This window comes from Ambystoma mexicanum, chromosome 7p (assembly GCF_040938575.1).
Source record: "Ambystoma mexicanum isolate Mex_15411 chromosome 7p, UKY_AmexF1_1, whole genome shotgun sequence".
Classification (NCBI taxonomy): Eukaryota; Metazoa; Chordata; class Amphibia; order Caudata; family Ambystomatidae; genus Ambystoma; species Ambystoma mexicanum.
Window position 1 is genome coordinate 259,686,548 of NC_090939.1, and position 23,530 is coordinate 259,710,077.

Consider the following 23,530-nt stretch of genomic DNA (forward strand, 5'->3'; position numbering starts at 1 on the left):
CCATTATTGCTCCCCCCTGCCTCACAAGGAATAAACATAACATCACAGCAGATGCTCTAGTTCCTTTGGTAGCCCCCCTACTCAATGCCCTACTGGACACCACTGATCCTAACACTCTAATTAACATCTACAATGAGACCATGACTAAAGCCATTGATGATATTGCCCCGCTAAAACTACGTAAAAGCAAACCCATAGCCCACCTTAACTCGTGGTTCACTCCAGAGCTAAAGACACTCCGCACTGAAAATTGGAATCACGTTGGAAATCATCCCCTACACCTAAAAACAAAACTAACCTGGTCACTATCACTGCCACTTACAAACATAAGATAATCCAGGCCAAAAAAGAAACCTATAATTACAGAATAGCCCAAGCCAGCTCCAGTACTAAAGAATTATTCAACATTCTAAGAGAACTAGAGAACCCCAACCCACTGCCAGATACATGCACTAAGGATAAAGCCTGGTGTAACAGCATTTAAAATGCCCTCTCCAATAAAATCAAAGGACTGCAGACCAAAATAGCTGACAAAAGATCCCAACTAACAGTCACTACACCAGCTCTTACCCCTCACATTAACTCAGGTTTCACATTAAAAAATGTCACCATTCCTGAAGTCCACAAAATCATTGCGTCTCTTAAACCATCTAACTGCAAGGGCGACAGTTGCCCAGCCCAGATTATAAAAGATGCATCTAGAGACCTTGCCCCTTTCATTACTAAACTTGTAAACTCCTCCTTCTCTAATAATTCCGTCCCAAGTAACCTCAAACAGTCCTGGGTTCTACCACTATTAAAAAAACAGACCCTTGACCTGGCTATACCCACTAACTATAGACCAAATACGACAGTCCCCTTTCTATTGAAAATTATGGACAGAATAGCCTACTTGCAAATACAAGATTATCTTGAAGTTCACAAATTACTCGGCACCCGTCAATCTGGCTTCAGACCTCAGTATGGAACAGAAACCGCACTTGTCGACCTCAAAAGCCAGATCGATGAACTGAAAGACAAAGAAAAGATGGCCATCCTACTTCTACTCGACCTCTCTGCGGCTTTTGATCTGGTGGATCACTCCATACTTTGTTACCACCTATCCTCAGCGGCCCATTTCTCCAGTTCTGCAGTTGCCTGGATCCAATCTTTCCTCGCCAAAATAAATATGCGCGTGTTCTCACCTTCAGCAGCTGCTGACCCCATCACCTGCGGAGTCCCTCAAGGATTCTGCGTCTCGCCCACTTTGTACAACATTTTTACAAAGCCACTATTCGACAAACTGCACCGTCTGGGTGTCACCTACACAAATTATGCGGATGACACCCAGATACTCCTACCCCTCTCAGGAACCTATGATATAAACGTCACGCGGATCAACGAAGTCTACAACATCATTCAGGCATGGATGGCCACACATGGCCTCTGCCTGAATGATGATAAGACTGAATTACTCCTAGTCGGATCATCTAACAACCTTCTCAAACTAAGTCCTCACTACATAAATATCGTCATCGATGGGAACAGTATACCATTTGCCAAACATGTAAAAACTTTAGGTTTCTACCTCGATGCCCAGTCTAACCTAACTAAGGAGATTAACATGACCTCATCGGTCACAGCCTACACCGGCAAGTTGATCAGAGCCTGTAGACCTTTACTATCCCCCACTATCTGCCTTACTCTGGCGACAGCGCTCATGCAATCCAAATTGGATTATTGCAACAGTCTTTATCTAGGAGCGAACAAAACCATCTTAAATAAACTACAGATCATGCAAAATAACGCGCTCAGAGCCACCCTGAATATTCCCAAAAGAGAGCATATATCAGAAACTAGAAAGCACCACAGGTGGCTCTCTATACAGGTCAAAATTGCCCTAAAAACTATCTGCCTCATTCACAAAGCGCTCAACCACCAAGCCCCCCCCCCCTACCTTACAGATAAGTTCACATGGAAGGTATCCAACAGAATCACCAGATCTTCCAACATAGCATGTCTGGTGGTGCCCAGATACAATCTAAAAAGAGCCGGAGGTTCTAGCTTCCCAGTATTTGCCGCCCAGCTTTGGAACACTCTCCCTCAGACTATTCAAACCATTCAAACCTTTAACAATTTCAGAAGCCATGCTAGTACTTGGATACTAAATAAAACATAAAACAACAGCTCTTGATACCACTAACCATTAGGTGATTGGCACATACTACCGCCATGACCCAATGTATAATATGTATAATGTTTAATATGCATATATGTACCATTGTAACTTTACCTTGAATGTTCAAACTGTATTCATGCATATAACTGTCTATTCTATGCCTTGTAACCACAACTATCCTATAGCGCCCAATTACCTCCGGGTCAGGTGCGCGATATTAATAAAATAAAGATACAATCAAACCATCTATGAGGGACAGTTGGAACCAAAGTCAATGGGTTAGAAGAGTCTGCAGGGAGCCAGGGCAGCCAAAAGGTACATTCAGGTAACCAAGGAGACTAAGGACAGGGAGTTTTGGACACCTCCCTCACTTTGTGCCCTTCCAGACACCCTGGATCCAGAGGCGGGATGCAGAATGAAGCCCACAAAAGGAAAAACAAACAAAAGGGTTAAACCTGGTTTGGCGCGCAGAGTAAAACTCAAGAAAGTCCTCACAAACAAGAAATGGCAAGAAAAGAAGACCAGGGCCATTTTGACACAATGGTCACCCATGGGTGCTATACTGCAGATGAGGATTTAGCCTGCGGTAAAAATGCACAATGGTAGGAAGATTAAACCACTGCCACCAGCCATTAAATGTAGTGAGGGTAAAAATAAATGTTACCAGAGAAAGTAGGAAAAGGGGATACTAAGTAACCCCCCCAGCACTCCACATAAGATGGGGTGTGCTGGACCTACACAGGAAAAAGGTAAGTAAATTCAATTTCACTTTACTACTCTTGGGAACAGTAGTTCACCCAAGAGAAGATATTTAAACCTTATGAGAAATCCAAAGGACTTCTCTGTGACACTTGAAGAGGGAAAATCCGAGTGTCCTTTCCCTCCTGATGGGGCCCCTAACCGGAAGAAGCACTCCCGACACAACAACTATCGACTATCAGAGATTGCACCTAGTCCCACCGCTCCCAACGGAAGCTCACACTACGACAGACATCCAGCCATCCGCCCGATCAACCCCACGATGGCAAGAGCCTTAGCCAACACAACCAATGACAACCAAGACCGAGCTGGAGACGATTATATGGACCAACTCGATTGACACCCCCGCAGACCATGCTGCAGGTCGTTAGAGACTCCATGACGACATAGCCGCGCTAGATAGGAAGCACACATGCAATCGGCACAGTCAGGCCCCTCACACACCAATCCACACGAAGAACATAAGCGTACAGTTCTATGAGCCAGAGGACAGTGACACACATCCCGCCTGCATGTTTGTTATTTTTCATATAGGCCCGCTATCGCACCGCAGAAACGCAGATGCCAGAAGAGCTTGTGTATTTGCTTCGAGATTCTACTCGCCATTTACCCTATGGATGGACAGGAACACTCGAGTGACCTGGCCACCCATTGCATGCTTTTAAACTTGAGTAATCATACTGGAAGCATAACCAGAATTTAGGTAGGCCTCGGATCAATCCAGCACACTAAACTCCTCTTACAGAGATCTCGACGTTGCAAGCCGCTGAATGAGCAGAATCGCCCTGGCAGGGACTGCCACCGCCAAAGCCATAATGTTGCAAATTAATATTCCTCACTAACGGTGCCACGATGAGCCCAGCTACAGGGCAGGATACCTCAAGCCAAAATACAAATCAAATCGAAGTAATTCAACTTCCCTAGCAGTCTCCTTACACGTGATCCGGCCGACCTGGCATGATGCCAAGACCGGGAAGCTGGAAAGATGCAGCCATCCCACGTCTGAGACTGAACCTTGCCACATAACTGTAACAATCCACCCACAATATGCGCCGGGACTGGACTGCTCTCATGGCATTAGCAAAGACCTCACTGTTACACACTGTCACATAGTTACATCTTGTTGATACACAGTATACGAGAGCAGGTGTCTCGCGGGCTGTGAACGACATTGGTCCCAGGCTTGGGGGCCCACAGCCTGACCAATCAGTACACTGGGGACAGGGGCTCGCAGACGGAATCTCCAGCCAATCATCAGGGGTTCCAATTTAACAATTCTCAGGTAGCAATTTTTAGGGATGAACCAAGTATACCACCTGACAGCATGCCCACCAATAACGAGGCACCCCATATGTCCCTATACTGGACCTACCACTCTGGGAGCCAACCAAGGGTGGCGTTAGGTTCGGGGAAGGATTTTGGTAAGTGACAACAATTGTGACATCACAAGCGTGCAAAAATGGCCTGCAAGCCTGAAATTGTCGAGACGTGCTCGGATGAAACTTGATACCTTGTATGTTGTCCCTGCTTGTTTAATATAAAACGGCAGTTAACCTTTGCTCCTTGTGTGGACCTCGACTTAATTGGGACATTGGAAGGAGTTAGGGCCTTCCGTGAGCTGGAGGTCCGCACACCATAGGTACGGCTCTGCCGACCCCAGAATTTCCCCTAACACTGCACTGAGGGTGCAGTGTGTCAAAATACAAAAATCAGATGCCTATGGAGTTTGTCAGACTCCAAAAACCAAGGAAACACAGAGCCCAAATCAGATAAAAACACATGAGAGTGAGAAAAAAAAGTCTCACTCACTGCAGGATAAAAGTCCAGCAAAAGAGCTGGGGCCTCTAAGGTTGACAGGAATTAGCAGAGAAATGAGAATTCTCCCTAACAGCCGAACACAGGACCAACTGACCAAGAGGTGAGGGAGCACAATACTGTGGGTGGAATATTGTGTAAATAAAACAAAAACCATAGGACAAATGGATATCTGTGTCAGTCCATTTGAAGCCATTATTTCGCAGTTAACCAATATCTGGTAACATTAGTTACTGTTGTCCAAGGTGGCACTTGTAATTACCCTCAAATTTCATTACAAAATGATACATGGAAGAATCTCTTTTAAGAGAAGTGAAGACAGCTATGGATGGTACACACTGAGGACACGGGAGAAAGGAAGGCAGAGAGACAGAGAACTGAGAGCATGATTTGGTAAAAGGATGAAAAACATCTGTGCTCGGTGCAAATAGCTTGTTTTGTGAGAAAAAGATTTCACCAGGTTCAGATTAATGGATGCAAGGGAACTGAATCAAGTCAGAAACATTTTGCTGAGGAATATATGGCATACATTACTTACTGTAATCATATTTCTGATGCTTGTATCTGCTTGGATTCACATGCTATGCATAGGCTGACATCTAGTGGTATTTGCATGACTTGTTTTTGAAATTCAAAAAGGAACGTCGACTGGGTGTAAAATATCTGTATTAATTTGCCACTTGTATTCCGTGGGAAGCTGCAGATTTCTGCTTAATGTGTCTGCTAGTGAATTTTGTTCCCTGGAAAGTGTTGAGATAGGAAAACGTTGCACTGTAGAGACCATTTCCAAATATTTTGGGCTAACTTGGAAAGATTTAGAGAGTGTGTCCCCCACTTGTGGAGCTAGAACATGGCAGTTGTATTGTCTGTGAGGACTAGTACTGTTTGTCCTGCCAATTGATATTGAAATGCTTGTAGCACTTTGACGACTGCTAGCAATTCTAGTAGGTTGATGTGATGTTATGCTGTTGATTGTTTCCATATGATTTGCGCAGTGTTGAAGGTAATGCTCCCCACCCTAAGAGTGAGGCGTCTGCTTTGAGAGTGGCCTGCACTGGTAGGTTGTGAAAGGGTTTCCCCTTTAACACATTTTTTATGGACCACCAGTGCAGAGCCTGTACTAAGGGCTGCGAAAAGACCACTTGATGCCCCACTGACAGCTTTCCTGAAACCATTCTTTCACTAGCCACTCTAGCACAGGACGCATGCACAGCCATGTGTGTAGGACCAGGTATATGCAAGAAGCCATCATTCAGAGAAGGCGCATTGGCTTGCGCACGGTTGACCAGCCACATAATGAGGCTTTTGGAACAGCATGTTTTGAACTCTTTCATTTGAGGGAAAGACTAAGCCCTCCTGAGTTTTTATTAGGGCTCCCAGCAAGAATTGCTTTACTTGACTGAGGATGAGACTTGACTTTTTTTATTGAGAAATCCAATTGTAACATAGTGCTCGAGTGTTCTTTTGACACCTTTGTTGGGCGTCTCCAGTTATGAGCAAGTCATCCAGATAAGGGTACACTGGGATGGATTGCCTTCGCAAGTGTGCTTTTACCAATGCTAGAACTTTGGTGAACACCCTAGGTGCTGATGAAATGCAGAAGGGGAGCACTTTGAACTGATAGTGGGTATTTCCTAGTTGGAAGCGCAGGTATTTTATGTGCACTTGTAGCATTGAAATATGAAAGTATGCATCTTTACTGTCCAAAGTTGCCATGTAATCCCCCTGTTTTAAGAGGGGAATAACGTCTTGGAGTGTTGTCATATGAAACATTTGTGGTAAAACACACGTGTTGGCTGGACGCCGGTATAACACAGGATGCATAGTAAATCCGTTTTTGGCACTAGGAAGTGCACTGAATAGATACCCTTGTTTACCCTGTGAGATAAAACCCGCTCTAGTGTGCCTTTTTTTGTAGGAGAGACTTGATTTCCTGATGCTGTGGAGACATGTGTCTTGGCAGAGGAAGTTGGGGTTTCTCTAGAAACTTCATGGAGTAACCCTTTCCTAATGTTGATAGAACCCACTGATCCCTATGGGACTCTCTCCCATATGTGGGCGAATAGAGAAATGCAGCCTCTCACTGGGGAGACATGGGACGGGAATGTCATTGCTTAGAGTCTTCAGCCCCTCCAGCAGTGGCAGCTCTACCTATACCTCAAGTTCTTCTGTAGCCCCTTTGAAAACTGGACTGATAAGGGGACGATTGACCTGGAGAGGAAAACCAAGAAGAGGACTGGCCCTGATTGTATCCTATCTGCGACGAGCATGGGAATCCCTTCCTGCAAAAGGAATGGCGTGTGTTAAATACCTCCTGTTGTACATAGGGTTTATTTGATATCTGACCTAATGTCTTTACGGTCCTGAACTCTTCTTTGGCACTTTAAAGAACATTGTCTGCAGCTTTGCTGAAGAGAATATTGGGTCCAATGGGCATGTTTAGTAAAGTAGCTTGTGTCTAGCTTAAATCCAGATTGGTGTAGCCAAGAGTGGTGTTTCAAAAGTGTTCCTTCTGCAATATTGCGGCCAGCGTTAACTGCTGTGTCTGAATTGTTTTTAAGGATGCAGTTGGCATCCCGTTTTCCCTCAGATACTGTATTTTAGATTTGGGATTTTAAAGGCTCATAAAACTGTGGGCCTCATCACGAGTTGGGCGGTAATGCCGGCGCTAATAGCGCTGGCGCCATCTGCCCTACCGCCAAACCCCCCGGCGCTACTAGCGCCGGATCACGGATTTGGCGGTATTGGAAGTCCCCATTCCCCACTGAGCCCATTCGGGAATGCCCCAGTCCCCATTGGGCTCAATGGGGAATTTTCACGCTCATACCGCCGGCGGATTTACCGCCGGCGGTATGAGTGTGACTTTTCAGCAGATTTCCCCCCAGCTCAGAGCTGGGGAGAAATCCGCCGAAGTCCTGATTTGGCAGACCCTTAAATCCGGCGGTAATAGCGCTACCGCCGGATTTAAGGGTTACCACCAAACTTGTGATGAGGCCCTGTATCTAGCTGTTGAAGTAAAGTGTCCCATAGGTGGAAGTTATAACCAGCCAACAAGGTAGTATTATTTACATTGCGGGTTTGGTACACTGCTGAAGTGGCAACTTTCCAGCCTAGGGTATATCATTTTTTGCTCTCCTTCTCAGGAGGTGCAGATGCTAACGGGGTAACTGTTCGTTTTCTTGTGGTTGTAACAACCAAGGAATCTTGCTTAAGAAGCTAATATAGAGGGGATCTGTAGGCACATGTTTAAATGTTTCCTTATTCTCTGGTTTACAGCTCTGTCTAAGGAGGGAGTCAGTAAAGGAGGACTGAATGCATCTCAAGACTGATTGTAGTAATGGAATAAACTGTGTTACTGATTTCTTTGTCTCCTAAAATATCGTCCACAAAGTCTGTGTCTTGTAGGGCTTCCTGTGTTTCAATTTTAAAAAGCTCTGCTGCTTTAATGGTCATGTCATTATATTACAGCTGGTCATGTATAGGAGAATCAGTAATGGACTGATCCTGGCCTTTAGGTGACCGTAAGACATATGTATCTGGATCATCATTGTCATAGTACTGATCCGGAGCATACTGGTCATCTTGAGAATACTGATCACCATGCTGGTGTTGGTCATTAACGATATATATATCCCCTGATAAGCCTTGATCATCAGTGTGTGCAGACAAAGTTTTTTTGGGGGGGCTGGGGGGGGAACTGAGTGCAACCTTTAACCTTTGGTTCAGCAGGAGGTCCCCCCGTGGGTCTGTAAATAAGTGAGGGTGTCTGTCCATGAAATCAAAAAAACATGAGATTCTTTTCATGGTTCGCTCAAACTTCTCTCTAGTCCACTGGCTTGAACTGGGGACATCATGAAACTGAAAAGGATCCAAAGAATCCTTTCCTTGAGAATGTAAAGCTTCTGACAAAGGAGAAGTGGAAGCTGTGTATTGGGTTTGTTTTGACGTGTCGTCAATGGGCGTGGAAACTGTACTTGATTTTACTTGACTACCTGTGGTTTTGGAAACAGTTTTCAAAACGTGCTTCAGACATATCTGTTCGAATTTGGACGCACCGTGGACATGTGTTGAAGATTTATGTTTCAGTGCTTGTTTTTTGGCACACAAAGAGAAGAACATGTTACTTCTTACCTGGCAACGTTCTTTCGATTGGATGTTCCTCCAATGTATTCCTCATCTTAGATGTATTCAATCCAGCTTTGCTGCTCTTCGGAAACATTTCCGGCAGAGGGCGCCGTGCGTCGATGTCGTCGAGTCGATAGTCCCCCGAGGGCCTCCGTCGAGGGTGACGTCATCGGGTGTATAAGTAGCACGCGCGGCGCCCATTGGCCTCAGTTCTGTTTTTCCCCTCTTTTGTATCTGTGATCTTGTACTGTGTAGATTGTGCCGGCAGACAGGTATCAGCCTTGCGAGATTTGAGATGGCAATAACTCGGAAAAAATCTACAGAGGGATAGGTTGGGAGGGCGATGAGGAATACGTTGGAGGAACATCCAATCGAAAGAACGTTACCAGGTAAGAAGTAACTTGTTCTTCGAGTGAATTGTGTCCTCCAAAGTATTCCTCATCTTAGATAGGTGCCCAAAGCAGTATTTTGCATATTTCCTCTGGAGGAGGGGTCAGATATATATATATTTTTTTAAATGCCCTTAGATGGCAGAGTAAAGCACTGCTTTTCCAAAAGTTAGCTCCCTAGACTGGGAAGCATCCAGGTTATAGAATTTTGAGAAGGTGTGAAGCGAAGACCAGGTTCCTGCTTCGCAAATGGACCTTATAGGGACACCTCTTTGAAGGGCTGGGAAAGAGGCGATGCCTCTGGTGGAATGAGCTCTTAACCCTTCAGGTGGGTCTTTTTGTGCTAGTCTGTAGCATTCCGAAATGCAAAGCATGATCCAGCGCGAAATTGTTTGTTTTGTTACTGAATGACCCAGCTTTCTTCCAGTGTAGGCTATAAACAACTGGTTGTCCGCTCTAAGTCTAGAAAGCCTAGAGATGTAAAAGCGTAAAGCTCTTTTTGGGTCCAGTCTGTGTAGTCTTTCTTCCTCCTTAGATGGATGAGGTGGAGGATAGAATGAGGGTAAAACAATTTTCTGATTTACATGAAAATCAGATATTACCTTTGGTAAAAATGATGGTTTAACCCTCAACACAACCCTGTCCTTATGGAACACAGTATAGGGTGGCCCAGAAGATAGTGCCTGCAATTTGCTCACTCTTCTTGCTGATGTTAGAGCAACTAAGAATGCTGTTTTCCATGTTAATAATCTTAATTGACACGTGTGCATAGGCTCAAAAGGGGCACACATTAAGAATTTTAATACCAAATTTAGATCCCAAATCGGTACTTGAAATGGGTGAGGAGGAAACGCATTAGTGAGATCTTTTATGAATTGTGTTATCAAATAGAATTTTGAAGTAGGAGCATTCTTCCGATGAGCGCTTGAAGATGGAAAGCGCCGCAAGGTAACCTTTTATTGTTCCGATATTCAGGCCTCTATGTGCTAGGGTCAGAAGGAAAGATAGTACTTCCGGAATAGAACATAGAAAAGGATCGACATTCTTTTCCCTGCACCAGTTGCAAAACTTTTTCCAACGGCAACGGTACTGAGACTTTGTTGCTGGCCTTCTTGCCGAAAGCAACACCTCCATCACATCATCTGGAAGGTTCCAATCCCTGTATCTCAGCCTTTCAGATACCAAGCATGAAGGTTGAGTGTTCTGACCTCTGGGTGGAGAACCTGACCTTCCATTTGAGAGAGAAGGTTCTCTCTCTGAGGAAGACGTACTGGAGGACAGATGGACATATCTAGAAGGTCCGGATACCACGTTCTCCTGGTCCAATCCGGGGCAATTAGGATCATGCGGTTCGCGAAGCGTCTCAGCCTCCTGATGACCTGAGGAATGACGGGAATCGGAGGGAACGCGTACAATAGTGGAAAATTCCACTCCACCACGAACGCGTCCCCCAGGGCTCCTCTCGGGGGACATTCCCTTGAGCAATACCTTTTGCATTTTCGGTTGGTACAGATTGAGAATAGGTCTACCTGAGGGGTTCCCCAAAGGGCGAAGATCTCTTGAATGACTTCCTGAGCCAATTCCCATTCATGAGACACCGTGCTCTGCCTGCTCAGAGCATCTGCCGTCATATTCTCTTCCCCGGCTAGATGAATTGCCGTTAAAGAGATTCCCTCTTGAATCGCCCAATACCAGAGCCGCATTGCCTCTCTGCACAGGGATAGTGACCCCACACCTCCTCTTTTGTTTAGGTAGTGCATGGCCACTGTGTTGTCTGTCATTATCAGGACATTCTTTTCCCTGACAGATGGCAGGAAGGCCTTCAGCGCTAGTCTGATTGCCCTCAGCTCCAAAAGGTTGATATGTAGTTTGGACTCCAATGGAGACCAGCGACCGTTTATTGTCAAATCGTTGGCATGTGCTCCCCACCCCAGGAGGGAGGCGTCCGTCACTACTGTGACCTCCGGCCATGGTTGCCAAAAGGGTTCTCCCTTTAAGATGTTCTCTGCACAGGTCCACCATAGAAGGTCTTGTCTGACCTTGTTCGGAATCTGAAGAAGATCCGTCATTTGACCCGAGAACTGGGACCACTGAGTCTTTAGGGCCCATTGAAGGGATCTCACCCTCAAGCGTGCCTCTGGCACCAGAAAAATGCAGGATGCCATGAGGCCGAGCAACCGTAGAAAGTCGTAAGCCTGGAGATTCTGGGCATTTTGGAATTTTGAAACCATCTGAAGAATGTCCTGAGCCCTCGTCTTGGGAGGTGCGCTCTTTCCCAAGGATGTGTCTAATACAGCTCCTATGTATTGAAGCTGTTCGGAAGGTGTCATTTGAGACTTCTTTAAGTTGAGGGAGAAGCCCAGTTTGTGTAGGAAGTGGCAGGTGACTTTCAGATGATCCAAAGCTGACTTGGCAGAGCGCACTGTGATCAGCCAGTCGTCCAGGTAGGGGTAGACATGAATCCCCCCTCTCCTGAGGTGCGCTGCCACCACTACCATTAACTTGGTGAAGACCCTCGCAGAGGTTAACCCGAATGGCAGGACTCGAAACTGATAGTGCGAGTCGCCAACAACGAACCTCAGGTGTTTTCTGTGCTTGAGATGAATCGGCACATGAAAATAAGCATCCTGGAGGTCCAATGACACCAACCAGTCCTGGAGTTGAAGGGCCTGAAGGATCTGAGAAAGAGTAACCATCTTGAACTTGTCCTTCCTGAGGAACTTGTTCAAGCTTCTTAAGTCCAAGATGGGTCTCAGTCCTCCGTCCTTTTCGGGGATCAAAAAACACGGGGAGTACCAACTCTTGTTCCTCTCTGCTGCAGGTACTGGTTCTATGGCACCTTTCTCCAGCAGGGTTAGAACTTCCTGCTGTAGGAGCGGATTTGAAAACTTCAACGGGTGTCTCCCTGGTGGATTGCTTTGAGGTTGCTTTAGAAAAAAGAAGGCAATAGCCTTGGGCTATTATTTCTAGAGCCCAAACATCTGAAGTAATGGCTCACCATTCTTGCAGATGCTGCGACAGCCTGCCTACTACAAGTGTTTTGTGGTGCAAGTCCTCAAAGTGGTTTTGTGGCGGATGTTGCAGCCGCTGATGGCAAAGAGGCTACAGCTGGAGCTGGCTTAGCACGTTTTCTTCGTCCACCACGAGTGGCTTTTCTTTGACCCCTTTGACTGGCCATTCCTCTCATCTTCTCGTATGAGGAATAATAACGATAGGATCGTCCCCTCCATGATTGTCCTTGTGCACGAAAAGGCTGAGGTTGCCTAATAGCAGCTCCTAAAGATTTGGCCGCTGCTTTTGAGGTCTGCAACATCTCAAGGCTCTCGTCAGCCTTGTTGCCAAAAAGGTGAGACCCGTCAAAAGGCATGTTCAGGAGGCGGTTCTGAAGTCCGGTGCAAAACCCGACTTCCGTACCCACGCAAACCTGCGCATTACCGTGCTAGTGCCCATGGACCTGTTTACACTATCCGCAGTGTCCAATCCAGATTGAAGGGACTCCTGCATGGCCTTCTTTCCATCTCTAACGATGGATAGGAAACGTTCCCTTTCTTCCCCTTCTGGTATGTGCTCCCCTGCCATTGCGATGCACTCCCACAGAGTGTACGAAAATTTTGCCAAGGCACATGTGGAGTTGGCAGATTTTAATGCCATGCTCCCGGCTGAAAATACCTTCCGTGCCCAACCATCCACACGCTTATCGTCCCTGTCTGGAGGGATAGACGGGTACGCAAGTTTGTTGGAAGCTGTGGCTGCCTGTATGACCAAACTCTCAGGAGTTGGATGTTTTGACAGATAGCCGGGGTCGCTATTGGCTGGGCGGTATTTTGATGCTAGGGATTTATTCACAGGAGGAATAGAATCCGGAGTTTCCCAATTCTTGGCCACCCTGTTTTGTAAGGCTACATGAAAAGGTAAAACTGGGTCTTCAGTGGGACCATGATCCAATTATGTCTGTCAAATTGTCCTGGACGAATTGGGCTGTTGGTTTAGCCCATCCCAAGTAGTCTACCACCTTGGTCATTAATTGGCGATAAGATGGACTGGCATGCTCTCCTGGATCTGGTCTACCAAAATCATTCTCAGAAGAGGTATCAATGCCACTTGCATTATGTAAGGACTCCTCCAAATCCTTCATCCTGCTTTCTTCCGATATTAAGCATTCTGGGACATTTTGGGTGCCATATTCCAACCCAAAAGGTACATCTTCCTCTTCGGATCTCTCCTGATCCTCAAAAATTGAGGTCAAGGATTTGAAAAACTCCTTCCTAGGGAGAGGCTTGAAAACCTTCTCTGGGAGAGGAGGTGGAGGTGTATTACTAGATTTTGAAGAAGATACATGTCTTGCAGTATTCTCCTTCTCCTTTTCTAGCTGCCCTGGCTTGGTTGGAGCCTTTGGCGCCAAAGGTTTCGGCGCCGATGTCGATGACGGCGTCGATGACATCGTGGTTGTCTACAGGGTCTGCTTCGAGGGCGTCGAGGCAGCCTTTCGACAGTTTCCCCTTTGAGGTGTGGAAGGTCTCGGACGGCTTTGGTGACCTCGAGCAGTCAACTCGACTCAAGTGTTTTTCGCTCGGCGTCCTGGAAGGTTCTCTATCCTTCCTTTTATGATCACCCGGGCTCGAGGGCCGGCTTCCGAAGAAGGCGTGGACCGAGGCTTCGCTTTCTCAAACACCTCCATCATTTTGACCCTAAATGCTTCCCACTCTTCTTAAGATGAATGTTTTGTGGGGCATTTCATTTTTCGGAGACTCGTCTGACGACGAGGTGGAGGGAGATCTATGGCATCGTTTCTTCGACTTTTTCGAACAAGACGACGAGCGATGAGAATCGCTTTGAGATCTGGATCTATGCCTTTCGCGTCGAGGAGATTTTTCCCAATGGGGTCTCGACTCAACGCTAGAGGCTTTCCGATTGTTCTGACCTACCTGTAGCTTCCCTCTCCTTTCTCGCAAGGCCTTTCCCGTCATCGCCTAACACTTCAAACAGGCCTCCATGTCGTGGCCTTCCCCGAGACACCACAAACACTTGCGGTGCAGGTCTGTGATCGACATTTTTGAGCCGCACGACTTGCATTTCTTAAAACCCGATTTCAGGGTTGTGGTCGGCGTCGATGACGAGGACATTATTTCTTCTCGTAATATTATATTTCCTGACAGAACTCGAGGCGCGCCGAATGTCCAAAGCAACGTACTGCGGAAAAACGGAACGGAGGCCAACGGGCGCCGCGCGTGCTACTTATACACCCGATGACGTCACCCTCGACAGAGGCCCTCGAGGGACTATCGACTCGACGACATCGACGCACGGCGCCCTCTGCCGAAAAAATTTCAGAAGAGCAGCAAAGCTGGATGGAATACATCTAAAATGAGGAATACGTTGGAGAACACAATCCACTCGAAATACTTTTTAGGCACGGTGTCAGTAGGTATCTTGCTCAGCGCTTGTATTTGGTGTTTGTCATTCAGTGATCGAGTAGGTGAGGGCCCAGAGGACAAAGGACACCTCAAGCCTGAAAGGGTTAAACCACTTTGTTGTGACATCGCATGGCTGTGTTTGTCAGATGATTTAGTCAACGTATGGCTTGGCGTTGTGCGTTTAGTGCAGTGTGAATGTGTCCCTTGGTTGCCGCGTGTGGTCTGCATCACAGGACCGCTGGCCTGCTTATGGGAGACAGGGAATGGCACTAGGAATTCGGCAGAACCCATGTCATCTCTCGCGTCACTCTGTGCGCCGTAGCTGCCTTGTTCCTCCTCAGACTCTTCAGCTCCTTTTGGGAGATCAATGGATGCCTCAGCCTACATGGTGTGGGCCATCCCACGTTTTGTACGTCGTTCTTCTAACAGTTTAAACAATTTACAGGATTTACAGTGTTTTTCAGAACCATCTCTAGGGAGGCAATGATTGCACACACAGTGCGTGTCCTTCTGAGGATATTTGCAATTGCAAGACAGGCAAAATGTAATAGTTGTATTTTTCATAATGTGTGTAAAAGGCAGCATGACAACGAGTGTAAAGAGGAGAGGAAAGAAAAGACACGTGTAAATGTATATAAAACCCCGCTCGCCTTACTGTAACAGGCCGAGGCCTGGTGCAGGCCGAAGCCAACAGCTCGTCGAGTAGCGAGGGGCTGTCATCGAAAGCTTCAGATCTGGACATATTTGTCGAAAGCCACTAAAGGAAGGTCGTCAAAAGGATGAATACGAGTGGACGCGAACGATTAATATAGATATTTAACTTTTATAATAAATAGTGTTGGCCAAGGAACTCTGCAAATAGCGACAGACTACTATGGCGGAAAATCTGAGGGACCTCGACGCGTGAAGGATCATGGGTACAGTACACGTCACACAAGGGATGGTATTACAAACATGCCCAGTTGACGTCCCTTTTCAAATTAAGTCATGCAATACTCCACGACTACCACTAGATGTCGGCCTATGCATAGCATGTGATTTCTAAGCAGATCAACAACATGGTGATACCCAACCTGTCGTTTTCGCATGTGTTAAAGTGAGAAAAAGTTAGGTAAGTTACATTGGAATTTTTTTTTTAAGAACGATCGATGTATGATTTAAAATAAATGCCTGATCTATTGGGCCAATAACATTTCTGACCGAACTACCCCTTTAAGCAAGACAGCCAAGCAATCGAAAGCAGTAATGAAGTAGGTGAAATACACTGTATCATTTGGGGACACTTAGCTACTGTTTCGAATAAAGCTGTTTTGCATTTTTACATTAAATTCAATTAAAAACAAATTGACAAATCAATACATATTTCACAGTACAATTTTTTAAACATTTTTGATCTTACCTCCCACTTTGAAGAATTTTTCCACAGCACTACATTGTAAGACAAAGTATAATATTCTGTCATCGACTGGTTTTCGGGCTCTCCTGGAGGTGCCATTTTAATTTGCAGTATACCATCGCTGACATTGACATTTATATTTGACGGTGGTCCAATTTCAGCTACAATGTAACATATTCATTCAGGTTGGTAGTACTGCTATTACATCAGACGACAATTTAACTGTAATGTACATTTGCAAATACCTCATTAACAAAAACATAACATTTTGCTGTTTCAATTTCAGATTAAAGAGAAAAGTTGACTACAAGATATTTTATAAGTCATTATAACATGCCTGTACACAAGTGTTTCTAGGCGCGACAAGACAAGGGGGGGGGGACAGAGAGAGGATAAAACAAACAATCTGACTGTGTCATTCCGATCATGCAAATGCGACAACGCAAGGTGCCGGGGGAATGGAAGAGGAAAGTGCCAGGAAGAGGGAAGGGGGAAGTACAAATAGGGCAGCATTTCCCAGAGTAAATTCAGCCAGGGCACTGCGGCTCTGGGTAAGTGCAAGGGGGCAGGGGTCTGTAGAGGATGCAGTTACAGTCGCCCAAAGCGCCGTGGGCCAGAAGCAGTGCAGGGGAGACTGATCAGCCAAGCGACCAGATGACGCAGCAGATAGTAAGGTCAGCAGGGGAGGGAGAGAGAGAAAGCAGAGGAGAAAAGGAAGGTCTTGTGCTGCTTCCGGAACTTTAGGTAATCCGGATCAATTTGGAGAGGGGCAGGGAGGCCCCTGCAGAGGAGAGAGATCTACCCCCACTCTCTGCCTGGAGAAGCATCTGACCCTCAGATATTTGGAGGTAGCTGAGCTAAAGGGCTCGAGAAGGAAGGTATTTTGGAAGAGAGAGTTGGACGGAGTGCAGGCCCTGGTCCCAGAAAGCCTTGTGGACGATGCAGAGGGTCTTGAACTTGATCCTTGCAGCCACCAGGATCCAGTGTAAAGATTTTAGGACTGGAGAGATACAGTCCCTGGGCCTGAGGCCAAGGATAAGTCTTGCAGTCCTGTTTTGGATTAGTTGCAGAGGGCAGAGAGTTGAGGAAAGCAGGTTGATAAAGAGGCTGTTGCAATAGTCCAGCCTAGAGAGAACCAGGGCTCTGGAGACAGTGAGCTTTTGGGGGAAAGTGAGAAAAGGAAGAATACCTCTGAGAAGGTGCATCTGATAGTGGGTCTTCTTGGCCAGGTCCATGATGTGAGGAGAGAATGAGAGAGTGGAGTAGAAGAGGGCAAAGGAAGAGGGCCCAAGGAGGGCAGTCAGAGTGAGAGAGGGAAAGAGGGAGCAGGGGTTCCAATAAGAAGGATCTTCGTTTTACTGGCATTAAGGCAGAGATCATTGGAGGCACACCAAACCTGAATTGCGGATAGACAGTCAGGAATGAGCGAGAGTGGAGAGGAGGCTGAGTGGAGCCTGAAAGAGAGCAGAGTGTCATCCGCACAAGACTGAAAGTTAGAGTAGAAGGTAGAAATCAGGTGGGCCAAAGAGGCCAAGTAGATATTGAAGAGGTAGGGTGTCATGACTCAAGGAAGGAATTCCTGCGTGCTACGCAAACAGCGCAGTATTCGGTCCCTTTCCTTCCATTCCTGGCGGTTACCATGGAACCTATTCCAACGCCATATGTGTAGATGTTGTACGCCGACTACTGCGCTTCCACAACGCAAGACGCCACATGTAGACATGGTTACCCGACGTACGCTGGTACGTTGGGACGTAGTTTCCAAGCCTGCAATGAATAAAGGAACAGAGTTCTATGGCGCTGGTGCTTCTAATTGAAGTAAATACTTGGCGTTCGAACCTCTGACGATTTCCTGCTTTTGATCCTACTGACGTTGACCTCTCTTTTTGGATTAAGTTCCAACACCGTTTTGTTCCGACTTCCTGGTAACAAACCCTGCTTCTGTCTCATTGACCTCCCTCTTTGGATTACGCTCTGGTACAGTTGTTACTTGACTTCTTGGATAACAAACCGTGTTTCTGTTTTTCAGATTGCTCTTAGATTACCCCTTCACCCTTGCTCCTGCTGGTTTCAACAACCTTGTGTCTTTCTGCCCTGGGTTTGAAAGCTGAGACGGTTTGATTACTGGATCAACTCTGTGCACTGCACTTTGGATGCTATGCAGCCTTGTAACAAGAAAACCTTTATGCCCATAAAATCTAGTCATCACTTTGTCACCCTAAGGCTCTCAATTCTGTGGTTAGGTCTCTTTCCTCTGCAGCTAGACTGACCCTGTCTGTTAGTCCCACACAGGAGTTTCGTGATTCATTGGCACCTTTCTTTGTAGAAAAAAATTGAAACAATATGTGCCAATATTGCGTCGATTACATCTACTCCTTCCTCTGAGGCGTTAATCCAAGCTCCTACGAGCCTGGCAATTCCCTGATAGTTGGTCTTCCTTTCCGTTCTTTTCTGAGACTGATCTGTTTATTGCTATTCAGCATATTAACTCAGGGGATCCCCCAGATGCTATTCCCCTGGCGGTGATGAAAGATATTTCTGCTGAGCTGATGTGGGAGATTACGGCGGCAGTTAATGCGTCCTGCCAGTCCGACATTATTCCATCTGAGCTTAAGGCGGCCACAGTGATTCCCCTCCTTAAGAAGTCGTCGCATGACCCTCTGCTGCCTTCTAATTACCGCCCTATTTCACTTTTGCCGTTTCTCTTGAAACTTCTTGAATCACTGGTGTCTCCTCTGCTTTCCTCATTCATGGAATCCACATGGCTCTTTGACACTGCTAAGTCAGGTTTTAGACCGGGCTGGGGTACGGAGAGCGTGTTGGTCTCGGTTCAGGACGACATGGCCAGGCAGGTGGATGCAGGAGGGGTTGACTCCCTGATCTTATTAGATCTTTCTGCGGCTTTTGACACTGTTGACCACCCCATTCTGCTCACCCACCTAGCCCAAGTTGGACTATCGGGTCAGGTTGATGCCTGGCTCACTTCGTTCCTGACCGATAGAACACAGACTCTTTCACTTCCTCTTTTTCTTTCTGGTATTTTTTCTTTTTTATGGTGTACCGTAGGGCTCTTCCTTGTCTCCTATTCTCTTCAACATTTATATCTGGCCTCTTGTGTGTCTCCGATCCGCTCCTTCGGCATCAGGTGCTATTCTTATGCCGACGACACTCAGATCCTGAACCGGTTGGATCTTGATCAGGCTGAGTTGTCGCTGTGCTTGAGTCATTGTCTGATTGCCGTGGGGGCATGGATGAACCACAATTGGCTGAATTTGAATGGAGACAAGACAGAGGTGTTGGTGGTGGGTTTCCCCCCCCCCTGATCCTTCACTCTGGGTGTCCTCCTTTTGGCCTTCTTCTCTGTGTCCCCTTCCAGTCCATCAGTCAAGGTGAAGTATCTGGGTGTGGTTGTCTCCGCCTCACTCTCGATGGAGGCGCAAGTGGCTGCAGCCTGCCAGGTGGGCCATTTTCACCTTAAATTATTGAAGAAGGTGCTCCCTCTCATTCCAGTTTCTACTTCCTCCTGTGGTTGCAGCTTTAGTACTTACCCGTTTAGATTACTGCAACCCACTATATCTGGCACAGCCTAAGGCTCTAGTTCAGCGACTTCAGCGTTTTCAGAACATGGCTGCTAAAGTGGCCACGGGTTCCCCATATGGGGCCCATATTTTGCCGGTGTTGCGGTCTTTACAATGGCTGCTAGTGTCCCAGCGCATTGTTTCAAAGTCTCTATGCCTGGTATACCGTGCGCTGCATGATCAAGGGGCCGAATATCTTCGCAGTAAGTTTACCCGCTATTTCCCTACACAGCAGTTACGATCGGCCACTGTGGGTCTTCTTGTTGTTCTCCCTTTTTTGCCGCTCCGGGATTGGAGCCCTCTCCCTCCAGCACCGCCACTCTGCTGTGAAACAGCTCGACATCCTGCATGTCGACGAGGAGGCTCGTCCCGCTTCCTGCACTCAACAGGTGAAGCACGTTTGGCCTGCTTGTGTGCCTGTATCTTGCAGCCTTTTACCGCCATTTGCCCATTTGTCCCTATTTCACTGTCGTCTCTGAAGGAGCTAGGAGGAGCCTGCGGCGTCGTTAAAATGCCCGCTGCAATGTTGTGATTTGGTTGCTAGGCAACCCTGTAGCTGATCACACACCTGATTGGCCCATTCGACCTTTTTCCTGGCAACGGCCCAGCGGAAGGCGAGAGCAGGCATCAGGAAGGGCCGCATAGAAAGGGTCGGTCAGGCCTGTCTGCGCCTGTCCGCGCTGGTACGCGGTCAGGTGAGGAGTCCCCCTTCTCATCAAAAGACTGCTGTAAGTACTCTTAACAAACTGTCTACAACATACATACTTGCGTGTGGACTAATCATTCTACAACGATGATCACCATACGACTTATTGACTCAAGCACATAGGCAGCCATACTACGATACGAGCCACGTGCGACCCCCTATGCATAACCACATGTACCATGATCTCTAAGCTCTATTGAAAATTAAGCCACCAACGCTGCATACCAGTTCAGGGCTTTAAGAGCACACTGTATCTTGGCACCCCGTATCTCCTAGTGATGATAATACCCTGCACTCTGCCCACTGTCCATACTATGTCACGGTAGCACGTTGCATATAGTGTATCTAGCGCACCCTGCAAACAGTAGAGAATGCACTCACTGCACCTTGAGACTAGCCTATAACTGATCTGTCTAATCCTGTGACTAGCCTATAATTGATTCTTTGCACCCTGTAGTAGCCTATAATTGGGCCTCATCACAAGGTTGGCGCTCCGGTAAGAACGGCACCGCTAAGGCAATACCGGCATCCATTACCGGGCCGGTGTATCATGACCCTAGATGCCTTGGTACCGGCATCGTCAAGGACCCGCTGTGGCCATGCACCACCGTACCGGCATGCGGGCACGCGCGCAGATGGGGAGGCCTTAATACCGGCATGCCGCAAAGAAGGGGACACCACGAGTCACACGTACAAGTACATACCGGCATCAAGATGCCGGTAAGAAGGGCCACCATGATGCCGGCAATACCGGCATCGCGGACCACCCGTAAACAGCAAACTGCTGTGTAATCAAGTGCCACAGGTGCACACAATCAGCACAGGTGGAGGCAATGGAGTCAGGGTCAGCACAAAAGGAGCACACCCACACACCACACCCCCTTCCAAGCCAAAATGCTACCACTTGTACTTGCCATACTGGGCCTGGAGAACATGCCTGCACTGCTTCTCCTTGAGCAGGCAGTACAACAGGAAACACAGAGGAGACGCAGGAGGAGAAGGAGGGTGAGACATGTCCAGCAAATCCCATCAGTGCCGGCAGTCGCTCCCCGCAGACAGCCAACAATCCCATGTATAAGGGCCAATCCATTTGACTTAACCCCAGCACAGATCCACACCCTGTATCGCCTGGACAGAGACACCATCACCAACATAGTGGAATTAATACAGGATGACTTGGTCAGCCTGATCAACATCCGCACAGCCATCCCCCCCTTTGCTGAAGGTGGCATCTGTGTTCCACTTCCTGGCCACAGGCACTTACCAACACACAGTGGGCCAAATGCAGGGCATGTCTCAATCGTGCTTCTCTGTTGTGTTAAACCAAGTGCTGGATGCACTATTGAAGCAAGCAAGTGCCTACATATCCTTACCAAGGACACCACAGGAGGCAAATGCCACCAAAATAGCATTCCATGCACTGGCAGGCATGCCCAATGTAATTGGTGCCCTCGACTGTACCCATGTAGAGTTGGTAGTCCCACATGCTGTGGAGGCGGTCTACCGCAATCAGAAGCTATACCATTCCATCAATGTGCAGATGGTGTGTGATACCAGCCAGATAATAACACATTGCTGTGCCAGATACCCAGGATCCACACATGATGCCATGGTGCTGCGGAACTCCTCACTACCCCGCTACATGGAAGGAGATGTTGTACGAAGTGGCTGGCTGTTGGGTGAGTCTGCCCTCTGGGCCATGGGGGCAGATGGATTGGGGGGGTACATGCATATGCAAGGGGAATGCCCTCTGGGCCATGGGGGCAGATGGAATGGGGGGGTACATGCATATGCAAGGGGAATTCCCTCTGGGCCATGGGGGCAGATGGATTGGGGGGAATGGAAGTTTAAGTCATCCGCCGACACACAGCCCTCACATTTGCATGCAAAATGCCCCTACCCAAGACATACATTGGGTGGCCTGGTGGTTTAAAATCCTAGGACCCTAGGTCGTGTATGTCACACAAGGCTCCCTCTATGGATTGGCATGCACTGTACAGGGCTGACAGTCATGTGGATGCGGCTGCCAATGACGAGATTGTGCATATGAACTTGAATGATGTATAGGCTGAGCACACCTGTCAACTGAGCCTCATCCTCACACATACCACCTTCTGCTCCTATGTATGTGATGCTGGATATCCTCTGAAGCCGTGGCTACTCACCCCTGTCAGGAACCCGCAGAACAGGCACGAGGAGGGCTTCAATCGTGCACATACACGTACACGTGTGGTCATTGAGCAGACGTTTGGCCTTTTCAAGGCGTGGTTTTGCTGCATCAGCAGGTCGGGAGGGGCACTCATATACGGGCCTGAGAAGGTGGGCAAGATCCTCACAGCATGTGCAATGCAGCATAACATGTGCATCCGGCGGAACATACCCCTGCCACCTGACGTGGAGCTGCCACCACCTGGTGAAGTAGAAGGAGAGGAAGGAGTAGAAGTAGGACATAGGCCAGGACGCGAAACACGTGAGGGTCGCGCAGTGCGCAAAATGGTCATAGTCCAATCATTCTGATGTACTTTGATGCAGAGGGTGCCATGTTTTGTGAACTGTGGGCACTGGTTGTGTGGGCACATGTGCACGAATCACCATGAAGCAATAAATTGACATACAAAAAATCAACAATGTCCACTCATGTGAAGTTTGTTACACAACTGGTGTATTCGTGAGAAATTAAGTACAACATGATTCAACAATCCACGCCCCCACCACCCCTCCACCTACCCCACCCTACTCCCATGCCCCCAAACACCCCAGTACTACACACTACACCCACCACCCCTCCACCTCCCCCACCCTACTCCCATGCCCCCAAACACCCCAGTACTACACACTACACCCACCACCACCCTCCACCCACCCCCTAACACCCAAAGTCAACTATGGCACAAGATGTGTCTGGATGTATACCCAAAGGGATTATGCAGGGTGGCCCTGCTACTGTTGAGCCCCCTTCGGAGGTGGGGGTTGGATCTCTGAGCGGCGGGAACTCCACAGGAACATGCGCACGGGGCTGGTCTGCCTCGAGCTCGCTGGCGTGGTTGATGCGGATGACCCAGATGGTTGTGATCCAAGGAGCAGGGTTTGCCGTTGGTCCATGCGGTCAGCAATCCTGGTGAGGATCTGACCCAAGGCATTGAAGCCATCACACACTTGCTGTGCACTTGAGTTAATGGCCTGGATAACA

The 23,530-nt window shown here is 47.6% G+C and overlaps 1 protein-coding gene across 2 annotated transcripts in view; it reads right to left on the reverse strand.

Moving 5' to 3' along the window:
• Positions 1-23,530, reverse strand: part of IFNAR1 (interferon alpha and beta receptor subunit 1) — a 342,571-nt gene that overhangs the window by 76,089 nt on the left and 242,952 nt on the right. For both annotated transcript variants that reach the window (XM_069636295.1, XM_069636294.1), the window contains exon 8: positions 16,060-16,217. In XM_069636295.1, the coding sequence (XP_069492396.1) occupies positions 16,060-16,217 (158 nt within the window). The remainder of the gene's footprint in view (positions 1-16,059; positions 16,218-23,530) is intronic.